General features: G+C 42.2%; 3 protein-coding genes and 1 long non-coding RNA gene across 4 annotated transcripts in view; 3 read left to right on the forward strand and 1 right to left on the reverse strand.

The window, feature by feature from the left end:
• The window catches only part of LOC146673191 (polymeric immunoglobulin receptor-like), a 94,329-nt gene that overhangs the window by 22,319 nt on the left and 49,039 nt on the right, over nt 1-22,971 (forward strand). The gene's annotated exons all lie outside the window — the stretch shown is intronic.
• The window catches only part of LOC146673192 (butyrophilin-like protein 2), a 93,307-nt gene that overhangs the window by 5,644 nt on the left and 64,692 nt on the right, over nt 1-22,971 (reverse strand). The window lies entirely within an intron of this gene.
• Nucleotides 2,915-4,486, forward strand: LOC146673193 (E3 ubiquitin-protein ligase TRIM39-like). Its single transcript, XM_085401768.1, has 2 exons — nt 2,915-2,950; nt 3,134-4,486. The coding sequence occupies exons 1-2, from the start codon at nt 2,915-2,917 to the stop codon at nt 4,301-4,303; spliced, it is 1,206 nt and encodes a 401-aa protein (XP_085257894.1). The 3' UTR covers nt 4,304-4,486.
• On the forward strand, nt 17,657-19,228 carry LOC146673194 (uncharacterized). Its single transcript, XR_014910491.1, has 2 exons — nt 17,657-18,396; nt 18,496-19,228. It is a non-coding gene; the product is annotated as an uncharacterized LOC146673194 (long non-coding RNA).

Genomic DNA, 22,971 nt, shown 5'->3' on the forward strand with positions numbered 1-22,971 from the left:
GCATTTCCCCTCGGCTATTTGCAAGTAAGAAGAGCAAACATCTGAAGAGGCACAAGCTCCAACATTTTAGTAATATGAAGAACAACTTTGTTGCTTGACCAGCACGTTGTGGCCTGCAGCCTTCATAGGTTTAAGGTTTAAAAACATTTTTAGGATTATTTGGTTCAGTGGAAACTACTGCTACTGACAGTGAAAACATTTGCAGACCTTTTCAGAGGATGAGCATTTGTTCGAGGGTCCACTTTCTGCCCTGAGCCTGGTTCTGCCAGAGGTTTCTTCCTGTTAAAAGGGAGTTTTTCCTTCCCACTGTCGCCAAAGTGCTTGCTCATAGGGAGCCATATGATTGTTGGGTATTTCTCTGTATCTATGAAGCGCCTTGAGGCAACTTTTGTTATGATTTGGCGCTATATAAATAAAATTGAATTGAATTGAATTCTGCCAGCTCTTCATTTCTGTGTATGCACAGGATTCTCTCCCTTCCCTCTCCTTTCACTGGTGGGTGAGAGGAAGTGTGCAAATTCTACAAATGTCATTTAAAGATTAAACGACTCACTACATGTTAGCTAGATAACACACATGTCTTAAAGATATAAAGACCTGGATGGCCGCTAACTTTCTGCTTCTTAATTCAGATAAAACTGAGGTTATTGTACTCGGCCCTGAAAATCTTAGTAATATGGTATCTAAGCAGATTCTTACTCTGACATTGTTGGGGATCACTCCTGAATTTACTTAAGCCTTAGAAAAGTAAAGTAGCCTAACAAAGTAGCTAAAATCGTGGACGTACAGCATTTGGACAGAGAGAGTGATATTAATTTTCTTTGCAAACAAACAAGAATCTTCAGGGTGCAATGTGTGCTGGGCAGCAGCCAGGAGCGAGGTCTCTGGTGAACCAATCCCTCGCTACAGATTCTAGCGAAGGGACGAGGCGTGTCACATCTCTGGTGGGGATGGAGCCTCAGTGCTTCTTTTAATATCTCTGAGCTTTCCCAATCACAACTATCTCTACTGAACTTTGGCTCCGTCTAAACAGTTCTTTGAATTACTTACTAAAACAATATATGACAGTAATGAGAAAGTGGCCACTTTCATGAGTAAATCATGTAAGCCTTATAAGATTTACTTATATGTAGTCTATGTTGTGATTCTACTGGTGTTACTGGTTCTGCTGGTGAGACGATGTGTTCACAGGAAACTTGAAGGTTTGTACATATTCATTCTTATTCATTGTGGTATTTTGTTTCCATTCTGTCATCATAATTTGGTCCATTTAGATTCTTAAATCATAAAAGTGTTTACTTTAACTCATTTCAGCAGATGGAGAAGATGACATCACCAGTGACATCACATACAGTGTTGTGAAAGCATCAAATCCTCAACAACCTCCAGTCAAAGAAACCAGAGATGGAGGTTTGTGTGTTCACCCAGGTGTCATCCACATACCTGAACCAATGACTTGGTGGTGTTTCAGGGTAGGATAGCAAAGCCCTCTTTCCCACGTCTTCCATATACAAGTTGCCCACAATGGGTGAAACTGGGGAGCCCACGGCACACCCACGTTCCTGCCTGTAGAACTGACCCTTGTATGTGAAACAGGTGGAATTAAGACACAGTTTCAAAAGCAAGCACACCTGGTCCAACAGCCTTGTCTTGTTCTAACTGCTTCAGACAGTCTGTCACCCTCGTCCTGTGACCACTTCCTGGGTCTCTTTCAGTCTTCAAATATAAAGTTTTTACAGCTTATAGATTTTAAGTTCTGCTCCAATCATTTGGGTAAAGATAATAAACACTTTGATGGCCAATAAGTGAAAGTGAAAATGTGATAAACGAATAATATAATTAATAAATAATAAATAATTATATTTTTTGATAAGTGAAGTTCACTGAACTGAAAGGAAATTTTGGTTTGATGATGGTTGACATGTTTTCCAAATAGAAGTTTTTCCTCTAGTGAGGAGATGCAGGTGCAGCAGAGCATTGCTGGAAGAAATGATCCCAAGGGTGGAATCTCCTGAGAAATCTTCAGAGACCCAGCGAGAAGTAGGGACCATAGCTGACAGCCCAGGCAGGGGTTGAGGTCAAAGGTCATGCTGTTTGGGGACCTACTGGTCATCATGAGAAGATTCTGGAACCACAGCAATGACCATAAAGCTGCACTGGATGGAGAGCTGTGCCACGGGGCTTTCCAGAGGTAATCACGAGGAGATTGTGGACAACGTGAAATGAGATAAAAGCTCTTTATTAGTAACTTTTACAGCTTCTGGCAGGTTAATGTCGGAACTTTGGAGTGAAACACACCCTTAGTTACAGGAAATAACACCACTGTCTGTAACTAAGTGAATCCACCTTAACACCACCTGTGTGTGTGTGACTGCATTACACTCCCACTGCTGGGAACCTGAACAAGAACCAGAACAAAGTCTAAAATAGAAGCTGACAAACAGCTGCACCACCGAGTGACACTTTATTTTATAAACTTCACAACAGGTTTCATGTTGTGACCTGTGGAGGTGAAAAGACACAAAACCTGTTTTACAGCTTTTGAGCTGCAGGCAGGATTGAAACACACCTTAGTTAAAAGTCAAACAGCAACATTTTCTCCTCCCCTCACGTCACTCAAATGTGACAAACCAGGAAACAGGAAGTTCTTCGTCCTCAGTGCAGAGAGACGCACAGACGATCAGACTGAGCTCAGACCAAACTAGCAGCTTCCTCTGAGTGAGTCCAGCTACAGGAGAGAAAAGTGGAAAACTCCAACACTGCTGCTTCAAGCTGCTGACGCTCCACACACTGAATGTGAGTTTGAGCAAAAACACGACTCAAAGGAAGTTTCAGTGAAGGTGGTAGAGGAGGGAGGGGAGCCAGGACTGACTGTACTTCCTGTCTGCTGTTTTCAGCTTCACTCACAGACTCAATGGCTTCCAGATCAGAGGAGGATCTCTGCTGTCCGGTCTGTCAGGAGGTCTTCAGAGATCCTGTTATTCTGTCATGTAGCCACAGCTTCTGTAAAGACTGTCTGAAGAGATGGTGGAGAGAGAGACCAACACACGAGTGTCCAGTTTGTAAGGAAATATCAGTTTATGATCCACCTTTAAACCGAGCTTTAAAGAACCTGTGTGAGTCGTTCTTACAGGAGAGAGATCAGAGAGCTTCAGAGGCTCTCTGCAGTCTGCACTCTGAGAAACTCAAACTCTTCTGTCTGGACCATCAGCAGCCAGTGTGTGTCGTCTGCTGTGCCTCAGAAAATCACACTAATCACAGATTCAGACCCATCGATGAAGCTGCACAACAACACAAGAAGGAACTTCAGGAAACTCTGGAGCCCTTAAAGAAGAAGTTAAAGGTTTGTGAAGAAGTTCAAGTGAAGTTTGATCAAACAGCAGAACACATTAAGGTCCAGGCCCGACACACAGAGAGGCAGATTAAGGAGCAGTTTAAGAAGCTTCACCAGTTTCTAGCAGAGGAAGAGGAGGCCAGGCTGGCTGCACTGAGGGAGGAAGAGGAGCAGAAGAGTGGGATGATGAAGGAGAAGATGGAGGCTCTGAGCAGAGAGATAGCAGCTCTTTCAGACACAGTCAGAGCCACAGAGGAGGAGCTGAGAGCTGAAGACGTCTCATTCCTGCACAACTACAAGGCTGCAGTGGAAAGAGTCCAGTGCTGCCCCCTGCTGGATGATCCACAGCTGCCCTCAGGAGCTCTGATAGACCAGGCCAAACACCTGGGCAACCTGACCTTCAACATCTGGAACAAGATGAAGGACATGGTCTCCTACACTCCTCTCATTCTGGACCCAAACACTGCAAATCCAAAACTCATCCTGTCTGAAGATCTGACCAGTGTGAGACGAGGAGGAGAGAAGCAGCAGCTTCCTGATAATCCAGAGAGGTTTGATTATTACTGCTCTGTCCTGGGCTCTGAGGGCTTTAACTCAGGGACTCACAGCTGGGATGTTGAAGTTGGAGACAGTACATGGTGGGCACTGGGTGTGTTAGCAGAGTCTGTGCAGAGGAAGGGAAGCATACGGTCTGGATTATGGAGAATACAGTTCTATAAAGGTAAATACTCAGCACTCTCACCATCAGCTGTCACTGATCTCTCAGTAGAGAAGAAGCTCCAGAGGATCAGAGTGAATCTGGACTGGAACAGAGGAAAGCTGTCGTTCTCTGATCCTGATACTAACACACACATACACACCTTCACACACACTTTCACTCACAGGATGTTTCCATACATTGGCACTGGTGATGGTAAACTGAAGGTGTGTCCGTTGAAGGTGTCAGTGTCAGTGCAGCAGATGAGTTGAGGATGATGATGTTTCTAATGTTGTTTCCTGTCAGTGAGTTGAAGCTGTTAAACTGCAGCTGTCCTCCTGCTGCCTCGTTGTTCCAAAGCTCTTTGTTTCTCTTTTAGTTTCACTGTTTCTTTCTGTTTCTGCTGTCCACCTTTTCACATGGAAAATCATTTCACTGTTTCTCACTGAATGACTCCCCAAACTAGATTTGAAATTCTATCAAGTTTCTAATCATTACAAGTGATTCATGTTTCTATTTGATGTGTAAATGGAGATGATTTAGTTTGCTGGGATATGGACTGACATGTGTTGAATGGGAGGAGCAGTTTGTTGTTGTCTTCTTGTCTGTTTATGACAACAATAAATATGTTGTTGAAACAATGATTCATGTTTAACTCCATATATGAAATGTTTCTGATCTTTGAATTCTGTTTGATTAAAGACTTTCTTCATGACACAAATGAGATTTCAGTGTATTAATAGAACTAAATAAGCTCAGAGTTGAAAGGCTGGAGTATTATGTACGTGCTTCACTGTCAGGATCTTCAGGGGGATTCAAAGGGAAACATCAAACTGCTGTAATGAGATAAACTAGTTGGGCTGAACACACTTATCTGTAGTTTGTCTCCATCCAGGATCATCAGAATATAATGAACATGTGTGAAGAGCCACAAAATGCTGCTGCCCTCTCAGCATGATGAGCTCCAGCCTTTGTTAGCAGGACAACAGGAAACATGAGACAACTTTCAGAGACAGTAACCAACTGTGGCCACAAGATGGCAGCAGCTGATCTGAGATCCTTTATTGGACAGAAGGACTCTGCTCTGTGACGTCATCAGAGAGACGGCCTTCACTCTGATAGATCTGACGTCATGTCTGCACTGTGATGATGAAAGCTGATAAACACATTGTTATTGATCCATGAAATCACCTCTGTCCTCTCAAGTGTAGCTGTTTACAGAGCTGAAGAAGTCCTTCATCATCAAAACAGACAAACATGTATTTCCTGTATTAAGTGACGTCATCCTCACTCTGACCTCTTACATACATTCTGTTCAGTTTTCCTGCTGTAAGAAATAAACTGTGTGAAAATAGAAATGCAGGGAAACATCCATTAATCACAGCTGAGCCGTTTGTTTCTGACTCACATTCAATGAGGCTTCAGGTGTAAATACCTCAGAAGTGTTTGTGAGTTCAGTAGAAGCAGACCCAGTCGACCATCATGGCCTCCACAGCACTACACAATGCAACAGAAAGGCCTTCATCATCTGCTGAACCACCTCTGAACCACGACGCTCTCCCTGCATCTAAAAGCTGTTAGTCAGGATGAGATGCTGCTGTGATCGCTCACAATTTACCTGTGAGACCTTTGTAAATATTGTCTTTGTTTCTGGAGGAAACACCTTTAGTCTGTTTGTATTTGGAGTGCAGATCTGGGCGTCCATCACTTTAACCTGCACACGTTTAGTTATTGAGTGTAGTTGATGTTTGGCAGCATTTTATAAGTGACAGTTCATGAACGGTGAAGGAACAGAGGACGCCTGACCATCCTACCTGTGTCAGTAAGAAGACTTTCATCACAACTTCACAACTTAACACAACTGAAACCTGAATCCAGTGTTGCATAGTTTACTAACAGTGTGTGCTGACACTGAAGTTAGCAGTTTGTTTCCTAAGAGCTGCTGGGACAAACCACAGTGAGCGGCTACAGAGTTTAGTTAAGGTGGTTCTAACATGTGACCTGTTGAATTATTTACAGGGATTTATTTTTCATTTAAAGCATCATTTGTGAAGTTTTTATGAAGTTTACTTCTTTTTTGTTCTTTGTGTAACGTTTAGATTTTCTTCTCTTGTGTTTTAACTCTTCAGGTTTCCTGTAACAGAGATGTAAACCACCGTTTTCTGATGCTGCTGCACTGGGACATAAACACGGCCACTTTATTAGGCACACCTTGCTGGCTGCAGGTTATAACCCCTGCTGGAAACATCCCCACAGATTTGGATCCTTATTGCCATGACAGCACCACACAGCTGCTCCAGATGCTGCAGGATGCTGGTCAGGGCTCTAACAGTGAAACTTTACTGAAAGTAAGAAACCTGAGAGGAAATAAACTTTGACTTTAGTAAGCTGAGCTCTGAAGCTGTGATGGAGCTCAGTCGGTGTGAAGGCGGCTGCTGTGTAACAAACGTTTGTCTGAGGTGCTGCGACTGATCGTGGTCATGTTTATTTAAAGAAGTCGGTGATGAAGCAGGCTGTGCAGTCCGAGCTCTTCATCAGTTAACAGTCCTCCAGAGCTGCTGCAGGGAGCTGACTGTCCTCCAGGTGGCGCTAAGTGAACAAAGTCCAAAGAAATAAACTTGGACTGTTTTTTGAAGCCTAAATAAAATGTAAATAAACTTTATAGATACATTTGAAACCAGCTACTCTGTGACTTTACACACTCACACAGTAACAGAGCTGATTCCTGATTGGAGCAGCACAGAGTTAGACTTCTTTTCTGGCTGTGGATTGGTTCTTCAGGATTTCCCCCTTTACAGGTTTAAAAACAATCTCTGTTTCTACATTTTTTGACCTCCTTCTTGTGTCTAAAGGTGAAGCAGCACCAGCCTCCTCTGATCCTCATGTTGTAGCTCTGTGTGTCCAGCAGGGGGCAGAACATCTCCAAACTGTGCCAGCAGCTCTCACTGTGAGCTCAGACGTTTGTGGACACTCAGTTTGTTTGAACATAGTAAATAATCAGAGCTTCTCAGGCTGTTTATGGGGACACCACCTGCCCGAGGGTGTACTGTGTCAGAGAGGTGGTGTATGGTGCTGGGTGTAGTCTCTCTGCTGGTTCACAGTTTTTACTGAGGAGCTGTGTTCATGTCAGGAAGGTTTCGTCTGATCACTGTGGTGCAGTTTGGTTTACTCTGTTTCTGAGTGTTTGTAGGATCAGTCTCTGCAGGTCACCTGATACCTGGCAGTGAAGTGTTTATGAATCAGCTCCGTCAGATTTAATCCAACAGAATAACATGTAAAACACTCCAGGGCTTTTACTCTGAAACTTTCTCCAGAGCTGTCTGGAGTTTTCTTACATTAAAATATTCTGGGATTACCAGACTGTCCACATCATGTGTCCTACCAAAACTTTCATCCACAAATATACCCTGACATTAAACCCAAATAGATCTGAGAGCGAGTCATTAGTATCAGTACTGTGTGTGTGTGTGTGTGTGTGTGTGTGTGTGTGTGTGTGTGTGTGTGTGTGTGTGTGTGTGTGTGTGTGTGTGTGTGTGAGAGAGAGAGAGATATTCAGGTAACTTACTGGGTTACTGCACATGCTCACAACTTTTCAGCACAACAGGTGCAGTTTGGTGTTTTACTGCTGTAAGAAACTCCATTCTGGGTTTCTCTGAGGCTTTCATCATCAGAGTTCATCCTTTAACCTATAACAAAATTAAAATATTCTCAAGCTTTTTTTAAGTTTATTCTTTTGTGCAGCAGTTTTATAGGCAGACAACAAGTTTCAGTTTCAGACCCTGCCCACTGGGTGGGGCTGTGTTCTTCGACAGTTGGAATCCTTTGTTCTACAGATGCATTCTCAAGTCCTATAAATCTTATACAGAGGTCTCCTACATCCTGAGTTCTGACACACCCAGATGGTCTTAACATAAACATCTTCTGCAAGGGAGTGATAGGCAAAAGAGTGATTTGTTGGTGTTTTCCCTCCAACCTTAGCATCTACTTTCACACCATAAATCTTGAGTTGACAAGGCAAGAGAAAATAACGGTTAACATAAAGAGCCTTGTTAAGTCACAGAATCTTCAGTCTAATGTTATCATACAACAGTTTATATAGAGGAAAAAGGTTCATGTGTCAGCAGATCCTCAGTTCAAACCGGTACAGACCAAATAAGGAAACGTCTTCCTGCCCTCTGAGCAAAGAAGTATACTTTGTGTAGTTTATCAGTTCAGCTACAATTTATGATCATCCCAGCAAAAATACACTCCTAGACATAGAATACAGAGTTCTTTCATTAGTGAAGTCTGAAACAAACCACCTGGCCTTTAACAAGCTCTTTTCTAAGAGATAAAGAAGGGAGGATGGGAGTAAGGAAGTGATCTCTGTGGTGTTTTCAACCTTGAGGTACCAGCCTGTGATTCTTACACATTAATTCTTGGGTTACATAGAAAGAGAAAGACAACTAGTAAATGGGCCTTATTGAGTAACAGTTTTCCTGTATAATATCACTACAAAACAATATCCTGTAAATGCTAACCGTAGTGCTAAAATTCACAACAACTGCCTCCTGCTGGAACAATGATGGCAGCTCTCAAGACTTTATTGGTTATTGTCATTTCGTGTTACACAGCCTGAAACGAAATACTGTTCCTCAGCAGCCTCTACAGTGCAATAACCAATATATTTTAAAAAGAATAAATACAGTTTAAAGGGAATAAGTTTAAAAAAGAGCAGCAAAAAAGGCATAAATAGCTTAAAATCTAAGTTCTAAAAAAACCTCCAGTTTTTATTAATATTTTATTATTTATCAAATTATTATAAACTAAAAATATTTTTTACGTGACAAACGACTTCAGTGCTTCGTCCATGACCTCCTGAAGGTAAAGGGCCCAAAGAGCCAATCAGCAGCTCTGAAACAGGAAATATGACTCATGGAGAAGTTCACAACAGTTTCAGCTGCCAATTGTACTCATCACCATGGAGACTGTCTCCATGGTGGAGGCAGAGTGACAGTGTTGTAGATGCTGCATTTTGAAGCCTCAGTGTTTATATTTTTGTCCACAGCCATGTAGACAGAGAGGCAGAGAGAGACAGTGCTATCACTGAGCTACATGTGTCAGAGCTCAGATGAGGCCCACACATGTGTGTTATCTGTTGTTGCTACACACAGTTAAGATATGGAACATGTGAACATGAGACATATGAAGAGACTGAACAGATAAAATGTCCTTTATATCCATCAGTGACTTTTTATTCTTTTAAACTTGTGCTGCTTCTTTTTGACTCGAGTTAGTGTGACACTGATGGAGCTTCTTGCTGCAGTGTGTTTGGGTTTGGCTGATAACACTGGTCATGCATGTTTCCTTCATGCTCTGTGGTAAAAGTGCATCAGTCTGCAGCTCTGTGGCCGCCCTTCTTCTTTTTCTCAGAAACATCCTGATTTCTTTGTTCTCACTGTTTTGCAGAGGTGTTAAGATTAAAAAATAAAAACTGTGAAAAGTTGCTGCTATTTATAAAAAGACACAATTTAATGCTTTTAATAAGCTTAAAAGAACAGAATGAAATGTCTCCATCGCTGTAGTGTAATAATATCACAGCACTGTTGCAGTAATTTTAATGTGTTTATTGTACAGAGACTGATTCAGCTGTGATCTACTCAGCAGTGAGAACTGAAGACGTCCGTTATGGACAAACAACCATCAGAACAAGGAGGCCCAGGTACAGCTGCTCTTTATCTTTGACTGTGGACAGAGACAAGTGTTTCCCTTTTTACATGGTAAAAAGAAGATGACCACTGAAGGTGGAATGGTGAAAATGATTGTCATATATTTTAAAACTAACCCAGAGACATAAAAACACCTGTTCTCCAGTCTCTAGACGCAGTGAGGCTCCATTAGAAGCTGTTCCGAAATGTGAGGCCTGACGCTCCCACGCTGAAAAATGCGTTCTCCATTCTTAAACAACACAACAGCTGCACCATGTTTTAGTTATAGCAGCAAGTCAAAACTAATCACATGTTAGGGCTCTTGGTTTTGTGCTTGTGGGTGAAAATGTTATTTTCAAGCTTTTCTTCACATTTTAATATTTGCATTCCTGTTGCCATAGTGCCTGAAGGCTCTTACAATTTAAAAAGAAAAGATTTTACCGGAGGAATTCTCACCTTTTACCTTTGGGCCAGTATTCGTAGAACATTCAGTGTTAACCTGTTCATAGGCCCTAGAATGTTGAATTCAGGATCCAGCAGATGTTTGTGAGGTACATTTTGGAAGAGCTGGATAAACATCGTCTAACTTTTCTTTGCTCTCCAGTATCATTGCAGGAAAATGCAGGTTTTATTAAAACTGTGACAATTTAACACTCAATCCCAAAAACAGACTTGACATGTTTCCATGAAGACTGCTTCATAAATCAACAGCTCTGAAAATCCATTAAAAAACAGTAATGTAGAACATGATCGCTCTCACTCTGTGTCTCTAAAAAACCCAGCAAACTGGTGATCACTTCAACAAAATGGGCATAGTTTATGGCTTTATCAGCTGCAACACCATGTAGCACCTGGATCCCCACCCTGCAGGCCCTATGTGTCTGACCTCCAAGCCTTGTTGCATATGTCCCTCTGAGGTGCTTGTGCAGTAGCAGTAGCTGTACTAGTAGAACAAGAAGTAGTAGCAGTAAGAGTACTAGTATTGTGCAACAACCAGGCTTCACGAGCAGTCACTCTTCTGGCTTACAAATGGTGAAAACATGTCATGTGCACATGCCACACTCTTAACTGTGAATCAGAAATTTTGAGAGGCGAATTGGAAAAGCAGTTTAAAATTCTGGTTTGGCATAGACCAGAGGCGGAGCCAGACATTTGAAACGCCCGGGGCTTAGCCCTAAAGGGTAGTATGCATGTGGGTTTTGTTTTTTTTGTTTGTTTTTTGTTTGTTTTGGGGTTTTTTTTTTTTTTTGGGGGGGGGGGGGTTAGAAATGACTGAATGATTAATTGGCTCTGTTTTGAGTTTTGTTCAAAAAAGAATGACTTCATATCGGGAAAAATATATATCACATGTGCAGGACACCTTAAACTAGTTTTTTAATTAAGCAGCAAGGCAGAACAAGGTCGGGGCTGTATCAAGACACGAGGACTAAACCTCAATTCAACCAGACCCAGAACTGATCCAGAATTAAAACAGGACTACAACAGTTCAAAACCAGGACTACTGAGGACTTAACCAAGACAGAACCAGAATCAGAACTAGATGATAGTAGAACTAAAAATCATCATAGACCTGCACTACACTTATTTTTTAATTCTACCAAAGTACAATATTTAGATTCAGAAAATTTTATATCCGAGGTTCGACTAGCTGCCCTTTGTCTCCGGTTCTGTTCATAATTTTTATGGACAGGATTTCTAGGCGCAGCCAAGTGGCGGAGGGCTTTCACTTTGGTGGCCTCAGAATCTCATCTCTGATTTTTGCAGATGATGTGGTTCTGTTGGCTTCATCGGGTGAGGGCCTCCAGCTCGCACTGGAACGGTTCGCAGCCGAGTGTGAAGCAGCGGGAATGAGGATCAGCACCTCCAAATCTGAGGCCATGGTTCTCAGCTGGAAAAGGGTGGAGTGCCCACTCCGGGTTGGGGATGAGTTCCTGCCCCAAGTGGAGGAGTTCAAGTATCTCGGGGTCTTGTTCGCGAGTGATGGGAGAAGGGAGCCAGAGATCGACAGACGGATTGGGGCTGCAGCTGCAGTAATGCGGACGCTGCACCGGTCCGTCGTGGTGAAGAGGGAGCTGAGTGTAAAAGCGAAGCTCTCAATTTACCGGTCGATCTACGTCCCTACCCTCACCTATGGCCACGAGCTGTGGGTAGTGACCGAAAGAACGAGATCGCGGATACAAGCGGCAGAAATGAGCTTCCTCCGAAGGGTGGCTGGCCTCTCTCTTAGAGATAGGGTGAGAAGTTCGGCCATCCGGGAGGGGCTCAGAGTAGAGCAGCTGCTGCTCCACATCGAAAGGAGCCAGCTGAGGTGGTTCGGGCATCTGACAAGGATGCCCCCTGGGCGCCTCCTGGGTGAGGTGTTCCAGGCATGTCCCACCGGGAGGAGGCCCTGGGGCAGACCCAGGACACGCTGGAGAGATTATATCTCTCAGCTGGCCTGGGAACGCCTTGGTGTTCCCCCGGATAAGCTGGAGGAGGTGGCTGGGGAGAGGGAGGTCTGGGCCTCTTTGCTTAGGCTGCTGCCCCCGCGACCCGGCCTCGGATAAAGCGGATGAAGATGGATGGATGGAAAATTTTATATAATTATTTAGCCTTGTTGTGCAAACAAGCCTGCATAACTTAATAAATACAGAATTTGAAAAAAAGCAAACCTAAAAAGAAACATGAGTACCTATGATACGGTGATACTTTTGGTAAACAACCATTTGACTAACATGTGTGTCTCACCTGCTCTTGTTCATCTCTGTTCTGTTCCTCTCTCTCCCTCTTTGTGCTGACAATCATCAAATATACAGTTGAAACCAGATATTTACAAACTCTTCAGATAAAAACAAACACCTTTTAATTGTAACATCAAATCAGACTAAATGTTTATTTTTTTAGATTGATAAATATATTATTTATCAATAACAATATTTGTTAACTTTAAGAGTAAAGAGAGAAACTATCTGTATTTCTTAATTGTAAATGGCACCAAATTGTATTCAAAACTTGAGCCACACTTATGGAGCTCCACAGTTCTTTTCCTGGTGTTTTGGTTGACATCTCTTGATGTTCCCATGTCAAAGAAACAGGCTCTGTGTTTTGCCTTATATGCATCCACAGCTGTGCCACCGATTTACTCACATGGACTCTACAAACCTATCAGAAGCTTCTTCAGCTCAGAATCGAATCGTCTGCAGTTTTCTTATTAATTAACAATAAACTTAGTGTACATGTACTCCTAAATATGATGAAAGTGATAAAAATAGCTCTGTCTCTCTTTATTCTGACATTTAACTAATTCAAAAGATATTTCAATATTTATTTATTTATTTTTTCTCAAATCTCTTTATTTGGTTTTCCAGTGTTCTTTATCATAAAGGCTACTAAGATTCAAATATAAATGATTGCATATATACAATAGGAAAAAACAAAGTAAAAACAAAACAACAACAACAACAACAAAAAAGGCAACAACAAACAACGTTGGACAGAGGATGCTATTTATCGAACTACCAATAAGGCTCAGTGACCATTTATATCTGTACAGTATTGAAGAAATCTATAAAAGGTTGCCAGGTTGAATGGAATTCCTCCAACCTCCCCTTTAGTAGGAGTTTAATTCTTTCCAGCTGCAAGTGTCTCAATACATCTTGTATTAACGCTGATATGGTAGGAAGCACCTTTTGTTTCCAGTTTAATAGAATCAAACGGCGTGCCAGCAGCGTCACAAAACGTATCACATTATTTTGGGTGGCTGATAGGTCTACAACAACCGGCTTCACTCCAAATAAAGCACAGATTGGGTCTGGCTTAAGTGTTTTTTTTAGAATTTTAGACAAGATATGAAAGACATTATTCCAATATGTTGTTATACAGGGACAAGTCCAAAACATATGTGCCAGTGAAGCAGGTTGCTGTTTACATCTTTTGCAGGACGAGTTTACGTTGGGGAACATTTTTGACAGTTTCAACTTTGATAAATGGAGTCTATGTAGCACTTTAAACTGTAAGAGTCCATGACGAATGCAAACAGAGGAAGAGTGTACATTTTCCTGGGCTTTTTTCCATTGATTGTCTGTAATTCTCGTACCAAGGTCACGCTGCCAGGCCTCTTTCAGATAGTCAAGTGTGACAGTTCCATCCAGTTGTGACAAAGCGTTGTGAATTTTTGTTATTAGTCCTTTCTTGAGTGGATCAAACTGAAATAAGTTATCTAAGGCAGAGTCTGGGGGCCGACCTGGAAAAGATGGAAAAAGCTTCCCTACAAAGCTTCTGATCTGTAAGTATTTGAAAAAGTCATTACTGTGTGTTAGATTTGTATTGTTGATTGTCATTTATGCTTAGAAATATTTACTTATATATGCTTAGAGTTTTGTAATTAGTTGTAGATTGGTAGAGGTTTTGATCCTTGATAGTCTGCAAACTTTGTGTGTATTAGACAGCACTTTGGGAGCATGAGAGGTCATACCGTGTCTTATTGTTTTATGGTAGGATTAACGTAGTTGCGTCTGTTCTAGTCTAAGTGCTCTTTGTTTAGATGAACTGCAGGACTTCCTCACCGTGTTATCTAGGATGAACCATCTAGGGTGAGGGGGAGGCTACCCTCTTCCTGACCAAGGATGTTTGACCCTTTGATCAGCAGTCCACACACACACACACACACACACACACACACACACACACACACACACACACACACACACACACACACACACAGGCAAGGTACTCTTTGTGTGTATGTAGATGTCATATGTTAATGAACTTATGCATATTCATGTAACCTCAATAAAAGAACAGTGGTACGGGAGAACGGACGAGAGCAACTGGGGTCAAGCGAAGGAACGGTGCCTGTCCGGTTCTCTCCCGTGCACGAGAAACATGAAGAAGCTTGGCTACTTGTGTCTTGCTTTGCAGTGTAATTATATTGTCTTCAACGTTCCAGCGGATGGGTTCAAGCTACAAACCTATCATTAATTGGTCCTTCGAGAGCCGGAGCCCTGGAATCGCATTCACCGAGGGGAGGAGGGACACGCTGAAAGACTGACGTCAGCCAGGAAGTTCCTGTGGATTCGCGGTCTATCTTTCTCCTCGATGAATGCCGATCGGCGGGATTCGAAGCTGATATTACACGCTAAGCAACGCCAAGTAAGTTTAAAGAGGCCGACTCTATAACCGTGTCGTTGTGCAGTCTCCGCCATTTTGTGAGGCGTTGAGAAGTTCGCTGCTTTGTGGAGCGATAACTGGGTTTGTGTCCCGAAAAAGAGGTTTTGGTTAAATCGCCCAAGGGTCCCAAGCGTCCGGTGAGTGTCCGGTTTTGAAATCGCCCTGGGTGTGTGTCCCGAGCGTCCCTTCATTGGGTTTTGTCGCGCGAGTGGGTGAGCGTCCCACAACTGGGTCAGGGTCCCGAGCGGTCCGGTGTGAGTCCGGAGTAGGCCTATTTTGTGTTGTTGTCATTGTTGTCGTCGTCGTTTTTGTTGTTGTTGTTGTGTGAGTGTGTGCGGAGCAGAACACGTGGTCTGTGACACCGACTGTTGTTGTTATCATGGGTTTCTAAGCAACCAAGAGTGAGTTGGAGGGAGACAGACGTTTGTGCTGGACTTTGCTCCTGGCAGCTGACACAAAATGTTAACTCTTTAGCTTGCCCTGATCGACAACAGCCTGTGTGCCAGACCATAGACGTAATTGAGGTGGATAGTTGTTAAAAGTAATCTACATTAAGCTTGTGGTTGCTTAAATTCAGTACAATGACATGTAAGGTGAAGTGATATAGGTAAATATTTAAACTAATGAAGTGCATAGAGGCACTTGACCTGTGTGAAAGACTGTCGTCTTGTTATGAGCCATTGTTGAGATATGGAGCACACCTGTGAAAACAACTAATATGCTCAACCCTGTATGAAACATCTAAAAGTACATGATGGAGAAGCTGTATTGAATATGAAAGTGTAAGACTTTGCCGCTGTGGGCAGAGCATGCAACTACTGTGTGATGTTGCGTTGCAGTTTTTTTTCTGAGCTGATGAGCAAGCTACACATTATCAGATCAAGAGCTGTCTGGGAACTACTCAAAGAGGGGGAAACAGAGAGTGTGCAGCGTTCCCGTGAGCAGTTTTCCTGCACCTTGACTCGTGTGTGTGTGTAGCATCAGCATCATGTTTTTGTTTATTTGTTTTGTTGGGTTAAAAATAATTTAATAAACTGGTGATTATATTTATGGATCACCATGGTATCATCGGCCATGTGATTTATTTATGCAAATGAAAAAGAGGAAGAATTTATATTGTAGATGAAAAATAAATCATAGGGAAAAGGTTTTGTGTTGATCAGCCAAAAACAACCACGATTTTATTTTTTGCTTTTAAGAAAGGATTGTTCACAAAAACAGAGAGAGAGATGTGTGCAGCGATGATAATAATGAAAATGTCTTAGTTTGTTAGTTTGTCACTTTCAGGTGAAAAGCAGACCTGAATCAATTTTCCACATGCAGCAGTCGGAAGAAAGTTATAGTTTAACATCATTGGAAACATGCAGGCCAAGTTTCTGGCTGACTTATTTACAGCGCCATGTGTCTCTCAACCTCACAAGCAAGCAAGCTCTCACCCCTCCCTGAAGACAAGGAATGCAGCTCCAAAGCAATAACATGATAAAGAGACAGCAGCAAGTCCTGAGCAAAGAGTCCCAGCAAAGCAGCAGCAATGTGGACAAACAGCATCAGAGAAGAAGAGCAAACCCATCATCCTGACTGATCGGATGGATGGCACTGTGTTTACAACAGGCTGTGACTTCACTGTGCATGTGAAGAAAACATTTGAGGAGAACTGAACAGTTGGAGTTTGACATTTGCCACCTGTGGAGTAAAATGGCAAGAAGAGACAGTGGAATACAGGACAAAGCTGAAGGAGAACTGCCGGCTGTTGGACTGTTGAAGTGGGAGAGGACAACAGAGTGAGAGGACAACAGAGTGAGAAGACTAGGTGAGAACACATAGGAATTATTTAATGTGGGAAATCAAAATTTGGGTTAGCAAACCTGGGAAAAACAAAACTGACTGCTTAAGTTGGAAAATTGTGAAGGAGTCTGAAACACTGCAAAAATAGAAACATATACAAAATCACACACACAAGCACAACATGCATTAACCCTACTAACACAAACACAAGAGAGCTTATGAAGATTAGACAACATCTTAAGCGTGTGAGTCTGTTTATCATCTTGTCCAAGTCACCTCGTGTGATGCAAAAACCAGTGGACTCATAGCACATTAGTTAAGAAGTGATCAAATAATAGTAGAGAAGTGTGTAGGAAAGGCAGAGAACATGCTCTGTTGGATATGCAGCTCCACAGACATGCATTAAACCTGCCTAATAACAAACACACATGCAATGAAAATTAGCTTGTTATCTTTCATCAGTGTTAAAATAGTGTCAATTTAGCAGACACTTGTTATCAAATGCTGAATTTATCCAATGCAAAAAATTGACTCTCTAGGTTGCAGGACAACAATTTAAACTTTTGTGGGAAAAAAGATCCTGGTTTGACCAACTAGTGATCAGATAATAAATTTAGTGTTAATATAGTAAATTGGGAGAATCTTCCTGCTTGATTGATGCAGCACAAGTTTACTACTAAATTTACTGTATGAGGGAAATTGTCTTTTAGTGATAACATTTTGAACATGCATTTCTGTTGTCCTGTCAACTTAGTGGTTTAATAGCCGATATGCAAATTATTTGATTGGTTTTTAGATTAATGAAAGGTGACTGAATTCTAGCACGAGTGAATGGGATGTGTTGGAGTTTGTTAGAGTGGAGACTCTAAAACACTGAGTTTCCTGTTTTGATGTGCGAGTGAATCCTGTATTTAGATACACAACTCTGAATACGTCAGAACAAACTTCTTTTGTGAAGTGCATGACAGCATGTCACATGTTTTATGATGAAGGCAGAAAGGAAAATTGAATAAAATAGATCTGTGGCCTAAATGAGTGAAGAGCACAGACCTGGTGATTAAACTCATAGTTATGTGGTGTGGTGTGTTGTGCAGCTGATGGTTGGTTTGGAGTGAATCTAGCTGATGATTCTTCTCCTGTTGTGAAGTTGATGAGGAGTTTGTGTCATGACTTAACAAGGCCTTTTTATTTTGATACTTTCACAGTGCACTGAGAGTTTGGTTTGATAATCTCTGTTATTTTTTATTTTTCATTTTTGAACAAGCACTGATTTTTGCTTGTGAATTTCTTTTCTTTGAGCAGATCTGCAAGTCGGGAATTAAAAGCGTTACACGTCGTCAAGACAATTGTTGCAAGTGAGTTTCTCCACATTTAAAATGGGCTCAGGAGAAAGCCACTTATTTGGGACAATTAGGAAATGAGAGTCCCCCCCAAAAAGGATTCAACGAGGAAATCTAGTCTAAATTATTTTTCTTTTTGAAATAACGTCGTTTTGCTGAGCGTGGAAACGAATGCGATGATAATTTCCACAATTAGCAAAAGAAGGAACCACTGAGTGAATGAGTAAGAATTTTAAAATAACTGACTGACTGAACATGATTGTGTGAAGTTAACCCCCACCTGACAAAGGTGCAGATGAACCCATGTGTTTCCTTTTACAGGAGCAGAAAGATGACAGCAACACTCGAGGTTGCATGATGATTTAACCTTTTAAATGCCATTTTCTGTGTCTGTGCATTTATCAGGTGTGTTATTCATAGGCTTGTGTTGCTCACAGAGATAACTGTGACAAAGTATGCATACGCCTGCGCAAGCGCTAATATTTGCATTTTCTTTTCTTACAGCATGCCAGTTCTTCATGTGAATTGATGATGCGATTTATACCAGGACAACTGGTTGATGTTTTTTCCTACTACAGGATTTCTGGGTTTATGTGTGAGGAAAACTGTGTTTACAGGTTATGAGTGGTGATGCTGTTGCATTGTGTTGATGGGAAAATGTGAAGGTTACTTTGATAATGTGAATAACGTGTGAAATTTCGTGTTTTGAGAACTGGTGTTACTTCTTTCCACAGCTATAGATGGCTAACTTTATGGTCTTTTTATGGCACCTCTGGAACCTGTCGACCTGCGTCTGACCACCAATGGTCACTGTGTTGCTAATGTTTGTTTTTCTATGACTGCGTGTAGAGGATTCGGCAGAAGCGGACAAGTGACATGAGAAGAACAAATAAGAGATACAGTGTTTCTGGGATAGTTTGATATGGGCTCATTAGCTGGCCACTTTTGAGCCCATAGTAATATATAAGTGGAGTGACTTTGCTTAAGAGCAGTCACCGATTACATTAATGTTGCCTGAGTACGTGGGATGATCCATGTCTGAGGCGACTTATGAAAATAATTGTAGTTTACTGATTTGAGAAAACCTGCACATGACACTTGTCTTGCTGATGTTGAATGCTTATTGTTCTTATGATACAATTGTTTACAGGTATGAAGTTTGATTTTACTTCCAGATTTTGCTTTCCAGGCCATGATGGTGTGTATGCAGGCTCCTGGGAGAGCCAGGTGTTAAGCATACTTAATATGCAAAACACACTAACATTTTTATTGCAGGATTATAGGTCCAGGGTGGTGCTGCTCCAGGGGAGGAGATGCCCTGATGTTGCCTGGGACATGTTCTAGCTAATCTTTTTCTTTAAGACAGGAATCCAGGTTTGGTGTGTTGGCGCATGAGTGTGTCCATGCGTCAAGAGGTGGGGTCCAAGGAGTAACATTAAGCAATGTTTACTATTATTGTTGCAGTGATTTGTGTGATTAGCCGTTTTATTTACAAATATTAAACCTATGCAAGTGGTGCACCCATGTTCAGATGAGGCTTTGATGGCCTATAAGTGAAGTTCACTGAACTAAAGAATGTGGTTTGATGATTGTTGACATGCTCTCCAAATAGTTTGTCTTCCTAGCAAGGAAATACAGGTGCAGCAGTAATCTCCTGAGAAATCTTCAGAGGCCCAGTGAGAAGCGCATAGCTGACAGGACCAGGCAGTGGTTGAGGTCAAAGGTCAAGCTGGTTGGGGCCCATCATGAGATCAGACCTTGGAGCCACAGCAAGGACCATTTTAACTGCCTGCAAAATAGCGAGAGACCCTCCTGGATTTATCAGAGCCACTGCAAGAGGTCGAGGTCCCAGGAAACCCCGGCACCCTCAAGACAGCACAATAGAGAAATCTCACACTTGGTTGTTTCAGTGGTGAGGGGGGAGTGCTGATTGAGCCCCCGTAGGGTAAGCTCGCACTTCAACCTCCAGCCTCTGATCAACTCTAGGGCAACCAAGTGCGAGGCGTGACGGACCTGTGTGCGACCAGGACCCTCTTGGTTACCTTGACTACGACGGTCATCCTTATAGGACCCCAGCTGGTGCCGGAAACAGCTGAACCAGGAGGAAGGCAGAGGAGATGGACACATGACAACTCTCACCTAAGAGAGACAGATCCAGCAGGCCCAAAATCAGGACTATGCATTACGAGAAGGAGTGCCTGAGAGGATCGTCCACAGGATGGGAGCTGAGGCCAGGAGAGAGGCTTCAGGAGGATCAGAGATCATCTTCAGCACAGCAGACATCACACAGAGAGCTGTGCTACTGAGCTTCCAGGAGATCAAGAGGAGACTTCCCACAGCAAGATGTTAAATAAAATGAAACATTCAATATTGACGCTGAGAAAGACAATTAAGGTGTACGACGTGCTCTGCCTTAAATCTTCAGCAGCGTTGGGATATGAAAACTCGAGGGATGAGGGGAGCGTGCCAAGCTCCATCGACAGCGCAGAAGGAGTTCGAGGATGACGTCATGATTCTGTGAAAAGCACAGGAACCAGAAGCTATGGTGGTGATAACAGCAGTTTCCTATGAACATCACCTAACGCTGTGCCACTGTACTGTGCATACGATGACACTCTGAAGGCTGCTGGGATCATAACAGCAGTAAGATGACGGAACCCAGCACCCTTTCCACAGAGAGCTTTTTCTGCAGAGCGTGGACAATTAAGGAGTCATAAATATCCCCCTCACAAGACGAAGGTCTGAAGTCAGGTGATGGGGGCTGGTAAGAGGCCATAAAACTAGAGTGCTGAGAAGTCTGCAGCTTGGAAATAGCTGAGACCCATGTTGACGAACAACAAAACCAACTGGTATGTTTGAATGTCTATTCTACATACATTTGGACTCTGGTCCTATGGACAGTGATGGAAACAACTGGAAGAGACATTCATGACGCCCTGCAGAGCTTAAACCACCCTGCAGAGAGACATGTGATGTGCACACCCGGAGGAAGCACCACCAAGCTGAGATGTTTTTGGAAATGTTATCTTCTTATTTTCACTATTAAATTAACAATTTGTTTGTTTGTGGGATGCAGTTTGCCATGAGATGAGATCAATGAGGAATGGGATAACTGCTAATACATTTGTTAAACTGTGTACCTTTTCAGTAATTTAGGGTGATTTGACATATGCTGAGTATAAAAAGGTTTGCATTGAAACTGTCAGACATGAGGTATTCATACCTGGGAACTTTTCAAGCATAAAGGTCAAAAAGGGGGGAAATGTTAGATTTGTATTGTTGATTGTCATTTATGCTTAGAAATATTTACTTATATATGCTTAGAGTTTTGTAATTAGTTGTAGATTGGTAGAGGTTTTGATCCTTGATAGTCTGCAAACTTTGTGTGTATTAGACAGCACTTTGGGAGCATGAGAGGTCATACCGTGTCTTATTGTTTTATGGTAGGATTAACGTAGTTGCGTCTGTTCTAGTCTAAGTGCTCTTTGTTTAGATGAACTGCAGGACTTCCTCACCGTGTTATCTAGGATGAACCATCTAGGGTGAGGGGGAGGCTACCCTCTTCCTGACCAAGGATGTTTGACCCTTTGATCAGCAGTCCACACACACACACACACACACACACACACACACACACACACACACACACACACACACACACACACACACACAGGCAAGGTACTCTTTGTGTGTATGTAGATGTCATATGTTAATGAACTTATGCATATTCATGTAACCTCAATAAAAGAACAGTGGTACGGGAGAACGGACGAGAGCAACTGGGGTCAAGCGAAGGAACGGTGCCTGTCCGGTTCTCTCCCGTGCACGAGAAACATGAAGAAGCTTGCCTACTTGTGTCATATTTTGCAGTGTAATTATATTGTCTTCAACGTTCCAGCGGATGGGTTCAAGCTACAAACCTATCACTGTGCAAGTCAAATTTTCTTGCAGTTGCCGGAATGTGGGAAAAACCTTGTTGATGAATAAATCCTTTATTGAGTGCAGCCCCTTGTGGTTCCATTGGAGAATTAAATGTTTGAGAGTGATGGTGCGAATGATGCGTTATTCATGAGTGGAGTTAGTATGGAAGCTTCCTTCCACCCGAAATGTTTCCTTATCTGTGTCCAGATTTTAATTGTATGAGAGACTACAGGATTTTTAAAGTCATGTTTAGGGATAGGGAGAGCTGAATAGATCACAGCTTCTAATGAGGAGGGGTAGCAGCTTTCATTCTCCATCGTTGTCCAGTCGGCCCCCTTAGTCCGCAACCAAAACGACATGGAACGAACATTACATGACCAATAATACAGACGGAAGCATGGTAACCCCATCCCTCCCTGACATGTCGGTCTCTGCAGGTAGCTTTTCTTGATTCTTGGATTCTTTCTGTTCCATATGAAATAGGATATTAAGGAGTCTAATTTATTAAAAAAGGCTTTATTAATCACAATAGGGATACACTGAAATAAAAATAAGAATTTGGGAAGAATATTCATTCTAACAATGTTTATCCTCCCTGCTGGTGAAATTGGTAGATTAATCCATTTGTCTATGTTATTTTTGGTTTCATCATATAGTTTAGAGAGATTGTGTTTAAATAAACCACAATAATCCTGAGTGACATTTATTCCAAGATATTGGAACTGTTTAGAAACCCGGAATGGCAAGGTACTGAAACAACTTGGGTTACCTATTGCTTTAGAGTTGTCATGGTCCTGAGTCTGAGGACTCAGTGTTTTGTGTTTCTTTATGCTTTTGTTCATTCCGAGTGTGTATTCTGTTGTGATTTTGCCATTTGTTAGGTTTCTGTTCTCTGCCTGCCTGCTCCCACTTCTCTGTGTTCCCTCTGTCTGTCCATGGTGTTATTGTGTCTGCTCATGAGTCTGCCTGTCAAGTTCAGTGTCCTGTCTGGTTCTCTGTGTCTGTTAGTTTCCTGTTTTATTCTGAAAGTTCATGTCTCATGTCAGTGTGTTCAGTTTT

The sequence above is a fragment of the Rhamphochromis longiceps genome, linkage group LG3, assembly GCF_057381845.1.
Source record: "Rhamphochromis longiceps isolate RC_006_pf linkage group LG3, R_longiceps_female_GT1.1, whole genome shotgun sequence".
Lineage (NCBI taxonomy): Eukaryota > Metazoa > Chordata > Actinopteri > Cichliformes > Cichlidae > Rhamphochromis > Rhamphochromis longiceps.